The 17,143-nt window shown below is 36.7% G+C and overlaps 1 protein-coding gene across 3 annotated transcripts in view; it reads left to right on the top strand.

Annotated features, from left to right (window-relative positions):
• The window catches only part of LOC107582804 (wings apart-like protein homolog), a 28,989-nt gene that overhangs the window by 6,911 nt on the left and 4,935 nt on the right, over positions 1 to 17,143 (top strand). For 2 of the 3 annotated variants that reach the window (XM_016268829.1, XM_016268840.1), the window contains exons 4-18: positions 675 to 976; positions 1,361 to 1,476; positions 1,583 to 1,678; positions 1,764 to 1,928; positions 2,206 to 2,342; positions 4,931 to 5,042; positions 5,652 to 5,879; positions 6,755 to 6,866; positions 6,949 to 7,046; positions 7,415 to 7,491; positions 7,581 to 7,741; positions 7,939 to 8,054; positions 9,514 to 9,753; positions 9,868 to 10,066; positions 10,323 to 10,411. In XM_016268829.1, the coding sequence (XP_016124315.1) occupies positions 675 to 976; positions 1,361 to 1,476; positions 1,583 to 1,678; positions 1,764 to 1,928; positions 2,206 to 2,342; positions 4,931 to 5,042; positions 5,652 to 5,879; positions 6,755 to 6,866; positions 6,949 to 7,046; positions 7,415 to 7,491; positions 7,581 to 7,741; positions 7,939 to 8,054; positions 9,514 to 9,753; positions 9,868 to 10,066; positions 10,323 to 10,411 (2,248 nt within the window). The remainder of the gene's footprint in view (positions 1 to 674; positions 977 to 1,360; positions 1,477 to 1,582; positions 1,679 to 1,763; positions 1,929 to 2,205; positions 2,343 to 4,930; positions 5,043 to 5,651; positions 5,880 to 6,754; positions 6,867 to 6,948; positions 7,047 to 7,414; positions 7,492 to 7,580; positions 7,742 to 7,938; positions 8,055 to 9,513; positions 9,754 to 9,867; positions 10,067 to 10,322; positions 10,412 to 17,143) is intronic. The other variant, XM_016268833.1, reaches the window with a different exon arrangement.

Below are 17,143 nucleotides of genomic sequence, written 5' to 3'. Positions count from 1 at the left end.
CGCTCGCGGGACAGCACTGGCGAAATCTTCCAACTGAACCATAGCTAAGGTTTATCCGAAAAAGTCGCTTGGTTTGTCAGTATGAATATTCTATAGCGGAATAGCGGGAAAAAGCCGCTAAAAGGGTCTGAAAGTTGCTAAAGTCGCACTCGTGTGAGACGCGGGAGCTGATGGCAGGGGGTGGTGGATATTTGTGGCGGTCAATGTGGATATTGTGGATGAGTTCTTCTCTGTCATGTTCTATTAGTTCTACAGCTTCAGTTTCGGAACTTTCACGCTTCGTAACACATACAGCTGTTCCCTCACCACAGTGCAACAGTGAAAAGGGACTTCTTTCAAACAGTATCACGTTCCGAACGTTGTTTAAGCGACATACACATTGGTATTGCGGCATTTTTAAAAGTCATATCATAACAAAAATAAACACCGGTATTCGGTATGAACCGGTATACCGCCCAGCACTACCATATGACCTGCTCTTTAAGATTTAATATATGCATAGTTAAGATAAAGTTTACAGCTGTAAGGTTTAAAATTTGCATACACACACCACTGCTCAGTGAGAAATGGATTTATATGATTTATTTTGCTGTGATGCAGAAAACTTGAGAACAGAGGACTAGCTATTGTCATCTGGATTTCTCTTTTCATACTCTCTTTATAATTTTTTTTAGGTTCAGACCCACTCAGAGTAAAAGTAAAAAGGAGACGAAACTGGAGTTTTTTGGCTTTGAGGAGAATGAGGCTCAGGACGCAGATGGAGACGCCACTGCATCCGGCAGCACCAGCTACAAGATCAAATACTTTGGTTTTGATGACCTGAGTGAGAGCGATAGTGAGGAGGAAGACGACTCAGCAGCTAAAGAGAGAAAGAAGAATAAGAAAGCAGTGACGGAAGCTTTGACAACCAGCGTGGGCAGTCCCCAGATCAACGACTCGCAGGAGAGTCAACAGAGTCAAAGCAGCCTAAGTACAGGTACTCACTTCCTCGCTAATGCATGGTTTCATTATTTAATTAGAAGCATGCTTTATTAGATTGTGCTGGTTTTAACCCTGTGAGAACACTTTTAAAAAAAAATTCAATTAACTATTTTGAAGAGGTTTTTAACAGAGCTTAACCAAATACAGTAGAGTTCTTAGCAAAAATAAATTGTTAAAATCTGATATAATTTAGCCATAAATTTTCTTTCCATGAAAATAGCCACAGAAGCTGGCATGGCATTAAACACAAACAAACAAACAAACAAACATTATTTCATTAGAGCATTAATGGGAATTTAAACTATAATTATGGATAACGATTATTTGTAGAGCTATCTCTGGATTCATGTCGTCTCTTTTTTTTGTAATCTGTTGTCAGATTCTCAGGAGTCGCTGGATGAGACGGGAGCTACCGGCTCACAGAAGGACCGACATGGAAAGCAAACGGACAAGTCAAAGGAGATCGGACGCAAGATCTTCAGCGGGCCAAAAAAAGTAGAGCTAAAAATGCTTTAGCAGAAACAGAGTAACTTTATTATAAAGCTCCATTTGAATTTTTAACATAACAAAATTGTTTATTTTGTGTGTGTGTTTAATGCAGTCTCCTGCTAAAGCCGTATATAATGCTCGTCACTGGAATCAACCTGAGCCGGAGGAAGTGCCTTCTTCTGCTTCCTCTCATACTGTGGCTGTACCTGTACGTAAAGTACTCGGTTCATGACCTCTGAACTTCATGCATTTTCTCTGTCTTTGCACTCCATAATGATGTTGTTGTTTTGCAAAAGGCCAGTGTGTCCAGCAGCAGCAAAGACACAAACTCCCATAAAGACGATGGAGTGTTTAAAGCCCCACCCCCTCCGCCTAAAGTCATTAAGTCTGTCACTATCCCCACTGAGCCATACCAGGACATTGTCACTGCACTAAAATGCAGGAAAGAGCACAAGGAGGTGAGCAATACAATCTGGGAAATAATGTAAATCATTCTTTCTAAAATGTTTCCACTTTTAGTAATTTTAGTACTTCATCTTAAACTTATATTATTTCATTTAGTTCTTTTACTTTTTTCATCCAGTATTCTTAATTTTTTTCATCTAATCTTTATTTCAATTAACAATTTTTTTTAAGATTTAGTCAACAGTTACAACACTGACTTGAACAAAGGACATGCTCATATTTTAATATAACTGTTTCTTTCTTGCCCTGTGTGTCTGTGTGTGTGTGTAGTTGTACACGGTGGTCCAACATGTGAAACACTTTAATGACGTAGTGGAGTTTGGGGAGAATCAGGAGTTCACTGATGACTTTGAGTATCTGGAGACGGGCCTAAAGAGCACACAACCCCTCAACACACGCTGCCTTAGGTGAGACAAACTCAACGTGACTAATAAACACAAGACTACGGCAATATATGGTTTATCCGAGTTCTTATTATTATAATTTTCATCATAATAAAGTATATCTATAATGAAATGCTAATCGACTTAGCCTTTATCACTGCTTAGAATACAATGAAATAGTGTGTGCCTTAAATATTCGGTTTAAGAAGCCACAACATCTCACAGAAGGATTTATTTCAAACACTCGACTGACATTATGAAGTGAGTTTGGAGTAAAAACTTTATTAAATGTGATATTTTCACGTGCTCTCAGATAGAGCAGCATTTACTACGCAGAGCCGTCGTTCACTGAGAAGATGCGCAAACAGCTGTCATTGTCTTGAACGATTTCGGCGATTTCATAATCATGCGATTATATCGTCTGCGATTATGAACGCGATTTTGCATAGCTTGTCAGAGAACTACGGCTCTGTGTAGTAAATGCTGCTCCACCTGAAAGCAGGTGATGGAGATTTACTACTAATCACAGAACCGACTTTACTGACAAAATGTGCATGACAATCGAGATTAATCGTGCAGCCCTACTCATGCCTATTTATCACAGCTGTAATTTGCTGTGAATTATCACAGATAATGATTTCAACTATGAAACTGGCTCAGTACAACCCTAAATCTTTCTTTGCAAATTGCAACATGCTGTTGTTACTTAAGTATTATTTATATGCTATAATAGTATTTATTAAGGGTGTAACAGTTCACAAAAATTATGTTTCGGTACGGCGGGGTGGAATTAAATATAAAAATGGCTTTTTTCCTTTTCATTAAGCAATGGTTTACTGAACAGATTTCTGTCTTTAAGTAAAATAAATTATATTAAATTATATTTAAAAATCTATCTCATCTAATGCTACAAACTTTATAGGGAATATCAATCATATTAAAGGTTACAATAAACAACAAAGCCCAAACTATTGTATTCAGCTGCTATTATTTTAAGATATAATAATCAACACTAGAGAAAATAAATAAAAGCATCTACATGTTCATTAACTTCCAAATCTAATTATAAAATTATTTTCGACTCCAATTCGTTGTTGAAATGTAATAATTTTCATAGTGTCTGTCTTAACTTGTTTTTATGACAGATTTATGTCAGCGAAAGAGCCATTTTCAGTATGAATATGTGTAACATTACACTTTTAGTATTTACGTTACACGTTTATTTTACTATTACTTTTTTATTTTATAGTTTATTTTTTTTGTTTTAGTAATATTTTCTTTGTTTTAAGTTTTAGTAGTTGTATGTGTATGTGTTTTTGTCATTTTGTATAATTTTTTTTGTTTTTCTATTTACCTCTTATTTATTTTTTATTTCAGTTTTAGTCATTTTAGTACTTCAGCTTATTTTATTTCAGCAACATTTCTCATTTCCATTTAAGTGTTTTAATGTGATATTTATGTGTTTTATGTCAGCGTTATTTTAATTAACACTCTTTAATAGTTTTAGTTAAAAACTGCAGTCCGTAAATTTTGCCTCTTTGTCGCCATCTCTGTTTGAAAACCTGGAATTGCAGCTGTGTGCGTAATTATGTAGCTTGCGTGGGTTGTGAGTCGGGCGGATGAATCTAATGTTCTGAAGAGTATGTGTGGCAGTCAGTCACCGCACCGATGTGGATATTTACTGTACTCACAATCACAGATTCTAGCCTACGTCTTGGAATATGACCCAAATAAGAATTTTCACCGTATATTGCCATCTGTACAAGTAAGTAACAAGTCTGCCACGTTTGTTCTGACCATCTGAGGAAAAAAGCATTACCATAAATCTTGCTACCAATGGTGATTTAAATCTAAAGATCGGTTAGCTCATATCACATCAAACCATTAAAATTATTATTATTGTTATACTTTATTCTCAAATGATTAATGTTAACAACATCAGCATTGGTGACTGAGTATAGTGTGTATTAGCGTGTAGATTTCAATTTCTGCACAGTCTAATCTAATTGTCATACTCTTTGAATTTCTTTTAACCCAAAAAGCAAATAATGCTCCCTTCGAACTGGTTTTCTTTAAAATAAAAATCTTTGTAATCCCAGGTTATCTGTAATCAGAAGCACATTTATAACTGGAATATAATTTAATTTCATTCACATGCGTTTCATAAACACAATCCTTTATGGATTACAATCCGCCATCAAAATGTTACATTTAATTATTCTAGGTGCTGTGAGAAAAGGCTATAAACGATCCGCTACCGACGTCACAGACGTGACGTAATGACGCAGTGCCATGCTCGAATTTCCCGCGAAAACCTGCCCGTACCTCTCAAATTAGAAAACATTATTATAAGCTAACTGTTGTGAATCGGGCTAAAGTAAGGCAATAGTTTTGAACACTGGCTGGTTATGTACTTGCTCAAATATTGATTTTGGGTCATTTTTAACCAAAAAATTTTTGGTTAAAAAGTTACGGACTGCAGCTTTAAGAATAATAACACTGATGCATTCTGGAACCTCCATATATGTTCTTTAAAAAGCATTCTCACACACAAAGACACGTTTATAACAAAATCCACTAATCCTTTTTTCCTCCTTAATTTTTGACTGCAGTATAATCAGTCTGGCCACGCGCTGTGCCATGCCGAGCTTCCGCATGCACCTGAGGGCCAGAGGGAAGGTGGCCCAGGTCTTTAAGATGCTCAGTGATGCCCAACAGCACCCGGTAAGTGTCTCAATCAGCCCCTAACCAACAAACCAGTCACGCAACCACCAACTGTCGTTAACTAATCTGTATAACCAAGCATCATTCCAAACTGTCACAGCTCTATCATTATGAACACAGCTACAGTGCTGTGTGGAGAAACAGTTTGTTTACTTCATTAGTATACATTAATTGGAGATGTAATCATCTCCGCTGGCAGACAAGGGAGAAACGCAAACAGAAGCTGAGCCGTTACTCTGTGAATCTCGTTAGTTCAATTTACACAGATGGAGCGTGAATGTTTGCCTTGACTCTTTCGGCTTGACTTGAATTTATTTGTGTATTGAAGGATGTTCAGTAAAAATAAATTAAATCCACTTGAGTCAAGACAGATGTTTAGAATAAAGCAAGTCACTAGAGGCCTTGCCTTGCAGTAAAGCAATGCTTTTATAATGCAAAGTGACTTGTTTTTTAAAGTTTTGTGGCATTAAGTTCATGTCTGTTATCTCTTGAGGCCATCTATATGCCGGTGTACTGTACTCCTAAAAGTTAAGATAAAATATTCGGAACATTTTCCTTCTATCTCTCTCTCTCTCTCTCTCTCTCTTGCCGTTCCTTTGGATCTGGTAGAACTTGGCTCTTTGCACAGCGTCTCTGATGTACATACTGAGCCGAGACCGGCTAAATATGGATCTGGACCGGTCCTGTCTGGAGCTGATGATCAGGCTGCTGGAACTAGAGCAGGATGACTCTGTAGCAGACCAGTTAACAGCTAAAGAGATGAGTCGAGTTAAAGAGAAGATCCGCAAACTCTGTGAAACAGTCCACAACAAACATCTGGACCTAGAAAACATCACAGTGAGTGACTTCTGTTTCTCACACCTTTGATGTCAGAACTGACACAGAAAACCAATGAATGTTTTAGAGGAAATGTTCTTCCATTCACCTTGGCTTTGTTCAGACAGGCAGCAAAAATCTGTTTTTATGTTTAGCTGTTTGTAGACTGAATAGCGAAAAAAAAGCATAGGAAATCAAATGCAGTCTTTGATGCATGGTATTTTTAATTTCGAATTTTAAGTTTTACATTCACTACTTTTTAAAAGTTAGGGATTTGTATGATTTTAAAAAACAGTAAGACTGTGAAATATTATTATTACAATTTAAAAGTATTGTTTAAAATACATGTTTTCTATTCGAATATATTTTGAAATGTAGTTTATTCCTGTGATGGCAAAGCTGAATTTTCAGCATCATTATTCCAGTCTTCAGTGTCACATGATCCTTCAGAAATCATTCAAATATGCTGATTTGCTGCTCAAGAAACATTCCTTCTTATTTATGTTAAAAACAGTTGTGCAGCCTAATTTGTTGTGGAAACTGGGACACTCTTTTTTAGGATTCTTCGATGAATAGAAAGTTAAAAAGAACAGCATTAATTGGAATAGAACGATTATACAATTGTATGCAATTATGTCTTTACTGTCACTTTTGATAAATGTAATGCATCCTTGCTGAATAATAAAAAAAATAAAAATCTTACTGACCCCAAATTTTTAATGGTAGTGTAAGTATATAAAAGTTAGGGTTCATTTCTGAACCGACAGGCCTTTCAGAAAGAAGTCTCTATTTTCGTTAGCTATCTCTCAAATGTAAAGTGCTGCTTCGGTTTTAAAATTGAAATAATCTTTTTTCTTTGCATGTGCATCTGCTTGATGCTACTTTTTGCATCTCAGACGGGTCACTTAGCGATGGAGACATTACTGTCTCTCACGTCGAAGCGAGCCGGAGACTGGTTTAAGGAAGAACTGCGTTTACTTGGGGGACTGGACCACATTGTAGATAAAGGTACCTTAATTGAGTATATCTGTACTTGATTTGTATGTTTGTTGAAAGAAATGGCTAGAAATATATATATTTTTGCCCTCAGTTAAAGAGTGTGTGGAGAACTTGAGTAAAGAAGAAGATAAAGAGAGTCTGGTGGCGTCACTCTGGGGAGCGGAGCGCTGTTTACGAGTTCTGGAGAGTGTGAGTGGACACCAGATGATAATGATGAAATTAATAAAATAAAAATTTTAATTGATTTCCTTTAAAGAAGGACCTGCAATAATTAAGTAAATAATAACATGGACTTTATTGACCTAATTTTATTTGTAGTGGTGCTGCTGGCCTCTTCTTAGAGATACTTGCTCTGTAGATCTGATCAGGTTTTGGAAATTGCACCAAATAGAATGAAACGGATATGATGTAAAATTGAATAAATGTAGTAATAAGCTAATTAACAGCTTTCAAAATGTTTACTGCAAGTTGATACGATACCGTTGACTGCCCTTGAGGAAAATGCATGTTATTTCTGTGTATAATTCATTTAAAACACATTCCTCTTTCACATCCAGGTGACAGTCCATAATCCTGAGAACCAGACTTATCTGATCGCCCACAAGGAGTCCCAGCTCATAGTATCCTCAGCAAGGTGTGTGTGATGATATAGAAAGTGTGACGCAGTTTTGCTTTGTGTGAGGGCATTTTGTCATTCTGAGGTTGTGCTTTGTGTGTGTGTAGGGCCCTGCGGCATTGTGAGCAGATGATACAGCGTTACAGCCGAGAGGTCTCTTCATCAAGCTCCGCCCTCCCGCAGAGTAGTCATAGCAACGTGGGCAAGGCCGTGGAGGATTGTATGAGAGCCGTTATCGGAGTTCTGCTCAACCTCACACATGATAACGGTGAGACACTTTTAGATGCGTGACAGAGAGGATTCATACAGTGCTCACCAAGTAATGTATTTGTAAATGCAGAATGAAGCAATATAAAATAACTTTGTTGTATAAATGTTAAGATAAGAATGTAAAATAACCCTCACATCTCTCTCTCGCTCTCTCTCTCGCTCTCTCTCTCGCTCTCTCTCTCTCTGACCCCTCAGAGTGGGGTAGCACTAAAACCGGTGAGCAGGATGGCCTCATACAGACAGCACTGGACTCTGTTCTGAAGGTCCCACGCTATTTGCCTCAGGAGCAGAGATTCGACATCCGTGTCCTGGTGAGAAACCCACAACATTAATTACACGGACCTGCATCTTCAGAAATATCAATTAAAAAAATTATCAGTTCAAAAATATCAATAAAAATGTTTCGTCACATATAATTTTTTCATAATATAATATTATTCATTATACAGTATATTAGTGCTGTCAATGTTAATCGCTATTAATCCCACCTAACATTAAAGTTTTTAAATATACTTTTATATTGCAATAATTTCACATTAAATCTTCAAATTAAAGTAGAAACAACATAAAGACAGTATATTTTTAAATATTTGTTTAGTGGCATCTTATTTTTATTTCTGAAGGTGAGTATCACTGATATCAATACTACTGATGTCTCTAGGAAATACTTTTTTACCCCCTAATATTTAACCATTGACTACTATATCCATTCAAAATTACAGTAGCTGTAATTGAGAGCTATCAGTTATATCATTTATTAGACTTTAAAAAATAACAACATTTAGTGAACTTAAAACAATCTTCACATAAACCCATTATAATAAATGTCATATTTAGCTTCCTGTGCCCTTCAGCAAGTAGGAAATATAGAGAAATTGAATTGGAAGTTGTCAAACACTAAATTCTAAATTAAATATGGATGAGTCCTTAAAGTTCTTTTTTTTTTTCTTTTGTTCTTTGATTAACAGACATCACAGCAGCTGGTTATTTGGCTGCCGCTGCTGAACATGACGCAAATCTGACTCATATATAACAAATACTTACATGCATGCACAGTTAAAGTTGTCAAACACTAAATTCTAAATTAAATATGGATGAGTCCTTAAAGTTCTTTTTTTTTTTTTCTTTTGTTCTTTGATTAACAGACATCACAGCAGCTGGTTATTTGGCTGCCGCTGCTGAACATGACGCAAATCTGACTCATATATAACAAATACTAACATGCATGCACAGTTTTAACGCAGCTTTATTTGCCTTTTTTAGTAACTTCATGACTTACCTGACGACATAACTACAACATTGCATCTTCGTAGTTTCATTTGCACATTAATATGATATAGCTCTTTAATATAATACAGTGCATGCCACCGCATTTGTGCGTGCAATTGAAGAGCACGTGCTACGAGCATAGTATACCGGCTGACAGGACAGGAAAATTGGTTTTGACATATGGCCTGACAAAATCTCATCTGACCGCAGTTCACTGTTGTTCTACTGAAGCTCCCTCGTCACCTGTAGCTTTTCCGTGCTTGTTTGACTAGCGCCTGGCGCTGAGTTGAAGTTGGCGTGCACGTCTGAAAAGTCTCCCGTTTGATGTGGTTGTAAAGATGTTCTGCATCTAAATAAACGCAATTCTTGTCAAGAAGTTGAACTGAGTTTGTACTCTGTACTACTGACTGGTTCTATTAGTTTTAGTATTGACTTGGTTTTGAAGTGCCGGTGTTTTTGACATCAGAATGTCAAGTGTGACAGTGTTTTATCTGTGCACAGGGTCTGGGTCTGCTGATAAATCTGGTGGAGTACAGTGCCAGAAACAGACACTGTCTGGTGGAGATGGAGGTAGACTTGAGCTACATGATCGAGACGGAGGTACACGTGAAGACGGAGAATGACGTGAAGACAGAAGGAGAGGAGGAGAGTAAGACGGACGAACAAATAGAGAATAAAACAGAGGGCGAGAAGGAACCCGCGACAGTGAAGTCGTCAAATGCGCTGGCTACTCTAGTTCAGGTGACTGTAGTCTCCACGTTTGGTCTGCAAGATTCTTTCATAAGGCTCTTGAAGTGTTTATCCTTAAATCTGATATTGGCCAACTAAACCAAGTGTTTCTATTTGTCTGTGTAGCTCTTTCTTGAACGGGAACGAGCGGCAGTGCTAGCTGAGGCACAGACCGATGATCTCATAAGTGAGGCGCCCAAATCTCAGGCAGACCAGAGTGGAGAGTGGAAAGAAACTTCTGGAGAGATCCAGTGGGTCGCCTCGGAAACCAACGACACAAATGACAAGAAAGAGGAGGAGGAAGAGGAGCTTGACCTCAATAAAGGTACAAATTATTCACTGATATGGCTCAAATAAACACTTGTTGTGACTTGTTTGGATTCGACTTATGACTAATTTGCATAAGAGCAAAATATTTCCCCATGCAGATTTTGCATCAGGTTCACGTTTTTCATGCAAAAAATTTTTTTTATTTTGTTTTTTTTAAATAGTCTTTTGATACCCTGCTGCGTGTTATAATATACTTTATGTACTTGTGTAGGGGGAAGCTTTTGTGTAAACGTCCTGTCTTTCTTTTTCAGCCCTGCAGCATGCTGGGAAGCACATGGAGGACAGCATTGTGGCATCATACTCAGCTCTTCTCCTTGGGTGTTTATGTCAGGAGAGTCCGGTGAGCATCACTTCTGTTATTCTTAGTTAGTTGGGTAATTAGTTGGTTAGTTTTGAACCAAAGCAACTATGTAGTTTTGTGTATTTTTTGTGACTTTAGAGCACCCCAAAAGTTAAGTGAGTGGAATTCACTATGGTAAATATACCAGTCCTCTCTTTTCATGCAATGTTGTATCCTCGCACCCTCACAGAACAAACGTTTGTGTGGAACCATGGGAAAGAAACCGAATCCATTCACCTTATTAGAAGTCCCATCAGAATCATTTTGAAACTGATTTTTCAAGTTGAAAAAGACATATAGTTGCTTTAATTTATTTGACAGTGATCAACAAAAAAAATGTTGATACCAAGTTAAGCCAAATTCTACTTCTAAATTGGTCACTTTATTACAGTTATTTAATGCAAAGTAATAATTTGCATAATTATACAAGTATTTCATCATAAGTATACAAGTATTTGGTAGATGTAGCTTTGGCTGCGTGGATGGGTCTCTCAGTTTTGCACATTTGGCCACTGCAATTTTTCTGCATTTTCTTTGCGAAATGCTCAGTCATGTTGCATGATGATCCTGAGTGGAGCCTTTTTTCAAGTCCACTTCTCAGTTTAAGTCTAGATTCTGACTTGGCACCTTCAGCTTTGGCTTTATTGTCTTGCTGGGGAACAAATCTTCTAAGTTGCTGGTGTCTTGCAAGTTTTCCTTCAGAATTTCCTTCTATTTTGTTGCATTAATTGAACCCTGATACGCCTTCTAGGGCCTGATGCAGAGAAGCATGATACTGTCACCATCATGATCCGCAGTGAGGATGGTGTGTTTCTGATGATGCTCCGTGTGTAGCTGACACACAACATTATGTTTACACTGATGGCCAAAAACCTGATCTTTTGATCTCATCAGACTACAGAACCTTCTCCAGCTGCATTCAGAGTATCCCACATGCTTTCCGGAAAACTCGAGCTGAGATGTCATATGACATTTTTAACAGTGTCTCTCTGTACCTCTTTCCCATGAAGCTGTGAGTGGTGAAGCACCTGGGTGACAGTTCTACACGGTCTCTTGCATCTCTTCCACTGAAGCTTGTAGCTCCCTCAGGGTCGTCATGTGTAGATTTACAGCTGTGCCAATACTCTATTTCTTACCTAATATAACAGTACTCCCAGGGTTGAATTTTAAAATCATCTTGTATCCATCCCCTGCATTGTGGTTTTCAATTACCTTTTCGTGGAGTTGCTTGAAGTGTTCTTTTTATCTTCATGGTCTATGTTCTGCCACAATAATGGCTCACAGAAGTTGAACCTTGCAGATAGAGGTGTATTTATACTATAATCAGCTGAAACCCTGTGACTACACACATGATCATACCACTGATGATGTAGGTTTGTCATTAAAGCTCATAGATACATTTAAAATCAGTTGTATTTTTAATTTTTAAATTAGATTTGGTTGCTTTGTTCTTGAAGATCACTTTTGAATTTTGACAATTTTTTTTTTTACTGTTGATCAGTGACAAAAAAAGCCAAATTAAGTCATGTGTTATTAAATGTGCAAGGATTTATTAAGGATCTCCAAAGTGTAAAAAATGTACACTACTGCTTGGGCTCAGTATGTTGTTGTTTTGTTTGATTTTTATTTATTTATTTGTGTGTGTGTGTGTGTGTATTGGAAAGAAATTAATGATTTTATTCAGCAGAGATACATTAAATTGATCAAAAGTGAGAGTAAAGACCATTGTAAGTTACAAAAAATCTATTACAAATACTTTTTTATTTTTATTTTTTTTTTATTAAAAAAAATTGAAAAAATGCATCACTGTTTCCACAAAAATATTAAAGGAGACATATTATGCCCCTTTTTACAATATGTAATATAAGTCTCTGGTATCCCCAGAATGTGTCTGTGAAGTTTCAGCTCAAAATACTCCAGAAGCATTCTGTTTTCGGGCCTGTCTCTTTAAATGCAAATGAGCTACTGCTCCCCACCCCCTTTTCCAGAATAGAGCTGGGTCATTACAGCTTGGACCTGCTAAAAACATCTGTTATTTTTATCGGGCTGAAATCATGCGTTTTAAACCATATGAGTTTAAACTTCTGATATGCGGTTTTCTGAGAGCACACATCCGAAGCACACGGACAGAAAGCGGCTGTCACAGGCATGTGAGTACTAAACTAAGTTCTCATTCACACACAAGTTTACGTTAAAAACACACGAGTTACAAAAACAGTCAGTTATGTCTGTGAAGGTAAACAGCTGGGAAATAAATTGCATGTTTATTTTAGATCTGTGTGGCAGCAGCAATATACATGAAATAAATCAATAAATCGACTGCTGTCTTATCTCCTCTAAGGCTGGGACTCTAAATAGTGTTCTGTGCTCGTCTGTGCAGCCACAGACAGAACAGTTAGTATATTTTGCTCAAACTTTCGCCATGGCATTAGAACTGTACGCCGTTGTTGGGTTCACGTTTTTCATGCAAAAATTTTTTTTTATTTTGTTTTTTTTAAATAGTCTTTTGATACCCTGATGTGTGTTATAATATACTTTATGTACTTGTGTAGGGGGAAGCTTTTGTGTAAACGTCCTGTCTTTCTTTTTCAGCCCTGCAGCATGCTGGGAAGCACATGGAGGACAGCATTGTGGCATCATACTCAGCTCTTCTCCTTGGGTGTTTATGTCAGGAGAGTCCGGTGAGCATCACTTCTGTTATTCTTAGTTAGTTGGGTAATTAGTTGGTTAGTTTTGAACCAAAGCAACTATGTAGTTTTGTGTATTTTTTGTGACGTGCTCCCAGGGTTGAATTTTAAAATCATCTTGTATCCATCCCCTGCATTGTGGTTTTCAATTACCTTTTCGTGGAGTTGCTTGAAGTGTTCTTTTTATCTTCATGGTCTATGTTCTGCCACAATAATGGCTCACAGAAGTTGAACCTTGCAGATAGAGGTGTGTTTATACTATAATCAGCTGAAACCCTGTGACTACACACATGATCATACCACTGATAATGTAGGTTTGTCATTAAAGCTCATAGATACATTTAAAATCAGTTGTATTTTTAATTTTTAAATTAGATTTGGTTGCTTTGTTCTTGAAGATCACTTTTGAATTTTGACAATTTTTTTTTTTACTGTTGATCAGTGACAAAAAAAGCCAAATTAAGTCATGTGTTATTAAATGTGCAAGGATTTATTAAGGATCTCCAAAGTGTAAAAAATGTACACTACTGCTTGGGCTCAGTATGTTGTTGTTTTGTTTGATTTTTATTTATTTATTTGTGTGTGTGTGTGTGTGTATTGGAAAGAAATTAATGATTTTATTCAGCAGAGATACATTAAATTGATCAAAAGTGAGAGTAAAGACCATTGTAAGTTACAAAAAATCTATTACAAATACTTTTTTATTTTTATTTTTTTTTTATTAAAAAAAATTGAAAAAATGCATCACTGTTTCCACAAAAATATTAAAGGAGACATATTATGCCCCTTTTTACAATATGTAATATAAGTCTCTGGTATCCCCAGAATGTGTCTGTGAAGTTTCAGCTCAAAATATACTTGTGTAGGGGGAAGCTTTTGTGTAAACGTCCTGTCTTTCTTTTTCAGCCCTGCAGCATGCTGGGAAGCACATGGAGGACAGCATTGTGGCATCATACTCAGCTCTTCTCCTTGGGTGTTTATGTCAGGAGAGTCCGGTGAGCATCACTTCTGTTATTCTTAGTTAGTTGGGTAATTAGTTGGTTAGTTTTGAACCAAAGCAACTATGTAGTTTTGTGTATTTTTTGTGACTTTAGAGCACCCCAAAAGTTAAGTGAGTGGAATTCACTATGGTAAATATACCAGTCCTCTCTTTTCATGCAATGTTGTATCCTCGCACCCTCACAGAACAAACGTTTGTGTGGAACCATGGGAAAGAAACCGAATCCATTCACCTTATTAGAAGTCCCATCAGAATCATTTTGAAACTGATTTTTCAAGTTGAAAAAGACATATAGTTGCTTTAATTTATTTGACAGTGATCAACAAAAAAAATGTTGATACCAAGTTAAGCCAAATTCTACTTCTAAATTGGTCACTTTATTACAGTTATTTAATGCAAAGTAATAATTTGCATAATTATACAAGTATTTCATCATAAGTATACAAGTATTTGGTAGATGTAGCTTTGGCTGCGTGGATGGGTCTCTCAGTTTTGCACATTTGGCCACTGCAATTTTTCTGCATTTTCTTTGCGAAATGCTCAGTCATGTTGCATGATGATCCTGAGTGGAGCCTTTTTTCAAGTCCACTTCTCAGTTTAAGTCTAGATTCTGACTTGGCACCTTCAGCTTTGGCTTTATTGTCTTGCTGGGGAACAAATCTTCTAAGTTGCTGGTGTCTTGCAAGTTTTCCTTCAGAATTTCCTTCTATTTTGTTGCATTAATTGAACCCTGATACGCCTTCTAGGGCCTGATGCAGAGAAGCATGATACTGTCACCATCATGATCCGCAGTGAGGATGGTGTGTTTCTGATGATGCTCCGTGTGTAGCTGACACACAACATTATGTTTACACTGATGGCCAAAAACCTGATCTTTTGATCTCATCAGACTACAGAACCTTCTCCAGCTGCATTCAGAGTATCCCACATGCTTTCCGGAAAACTCGAGCTGAGATGTCATATGACATTTTTAACAGTGTCTCTCTGTACCTCTTTCCCATGAAGCTGTGAGTGGTGAAGCACCTGGGTGACAGTTCTACACGGTCTCTTGCATCTCTTCCACTGAAGCTTGTAGCTCCCTCAGGGTCGTCATGTGTAGATTTACAGCTGTGCCAATACTCTATTTCTTACCTAATATAACAGTACTCCCAGGGTTGAATTTTAAAATCATCTTGTATCCATCCCCTGCATTGTGGTTTTCAATTACCTTTTCGTGGAGTTGCTTGAAGTGTTCTTTTTATCTTCATGGTCTATGTTCTGCCACAATAATGGCTCACAGAAGTTGAACCTTGCAGATAGAGGTGTATTTATACTATAATCAGCTGAAACCCTGTGACTACACACATGATCATACCACTGATGATGTAGGTTTGTCATTAAAGCTCATAGATACATTTAAAATCAGTTGTATTTTTAATTTTTAAATTAGATTTGGTTGCTTTGTTCTTGAAGATCTCTTTTGAATTTTGACAATTTTTTTTTACTGTTCAGTGACAAAAAAAGCCAAATTAAGTCATGTGTTATTAAATGTGCAAGGATTTATTAAGGATCTCCAAAGTGTAAAAAATGTACACTACTGCTTGGGCTCAGTATGTTGTTGTTTTGTTTGATTTTTATTTATTTATTTGTGTGTGTGTGTGTGTGTATTGGAAAGAAATTAATGATTTTATTCAGCAGAGATACATTAAATTGATCAAAAGTGAGAGTAAAGACCATTGTAAGTTACAAAAAATCTATTACAAATACTTTTTTATTTATTTTTTTTTTTTATAAAAAAAAATTGAAAAAATGCATCACTGTTTCCACAAAAATATTAAAGGAGACATATTATGCCCCTTTTTACAATATGTAATATAAGTCTCTGGTATCCCCAGAATGTGTCTGTGAAGTTTCAGCTCAAAATACTCCAGAAGCATTCTGTTTTCGGGCCTGTCTCTTTAAATGCAAATGAGCTACTGCTCCCCACCCCCTTTTCCAGAATAGAGCTGGGTCATTACAGCTTGGACCTGCTAAAAACATCTGTTATTTTTATCGGGCTGAAATCATGCGTTTTAAACCATATGAGTTTAAACTTCTGATATGCGGTTTTCTGAGAGCACACATCCGAAGCACACGGACAGAAAGCGGCTGTCACAGGCATGTGAGTACTAAACTAAGTTCTCATTCACACACAAGTTTAGCACGGTCTCTTGCATCTCTTCCACTGAAGCTTGTAGCTCCCTCAGGGTCGTCATGTGTAGATTTACAGCTGTGCCAATACTCTTATTTCTTACCTAATATAACAGTACTCCCAGGGTTGAATTTTAAAATCATCTTGTATCCATCCCCTGCATTGTGGTTTTCAATTACCTTTTCGTGGAGTTGCTTGAAGTGTTCTTTTTATCTTCATGGTCTATGTTCTGCCACAATAATGGCTCACAGAAGTTGAACCTTGCAGATAGAGGTGTATTTATACTATAATCAGCTGAAACCCTGTGACTACACACATGATCATACCACTGATGATGTAGGTTTGTCATTAAAGCTCATAGATACATTTAAAATCAGTTGTATTTTTAATTTTTAAATTAGATTTGGTTGCTTTGTTCTTGAAGATCTCTTTTGAATTTTGACAATTTTTTTTTACTGTTCAGTGACAAAAAAAGCCAAATTAAGTCATGTGTTATTAAATGTGCAAGGATTTATTAAGGATCTCCAAAGTGTAAAAAATGTACACTACTGCTTGGGCTCAGTATGTTGTTGTTTTGTTTGATTTTTATTTATTTATTTGTGTGTGTGTATTGGAAAGAAATTAATGATTTTATTCAGCAGAGATACATTAAATTGATCAAAAGTGAGAGTAAAGACCATTGTAAGTTACAAAAAATCTATTACAAATACTTTTTTATTTATTTTTTTTTTTTATAAAAAAAAATTGAAAAAATGCATCACTGTTTCCACAAAAATATTAAAGGAGACATAGAACTGTACGCCGTTGTTGTCGCTTGCGAAATCAAATATTGGCGCTGTGGGTGTAAACTTACAGATTAAGGGGCGGTAATATTA

This window comes from Sinocyclocheilus grahami, unplaced genomic scaffold (genome assembly GCF_001515645.1).
Source record: "Sinocyclocheilus grahami isolate Dianchi unplaced genomic scaffold, SAMN03320097.WGS_v1.1 scaffold4.1, whole genome shotgun sequence".
Classification (NCBI taxonomy): Eukaryota; Metazoa; Chordata; class Actinopteri; order Cypriniformes; family Cyprinidae; genus Sinocyclocheilus; species Sinocyclocheilus grahami.
The sequence above is the reverse complement of the archived record's forward strand: the minus strand, read 5'-3'. Positions and strand labels throughout refer to the sequence as shown.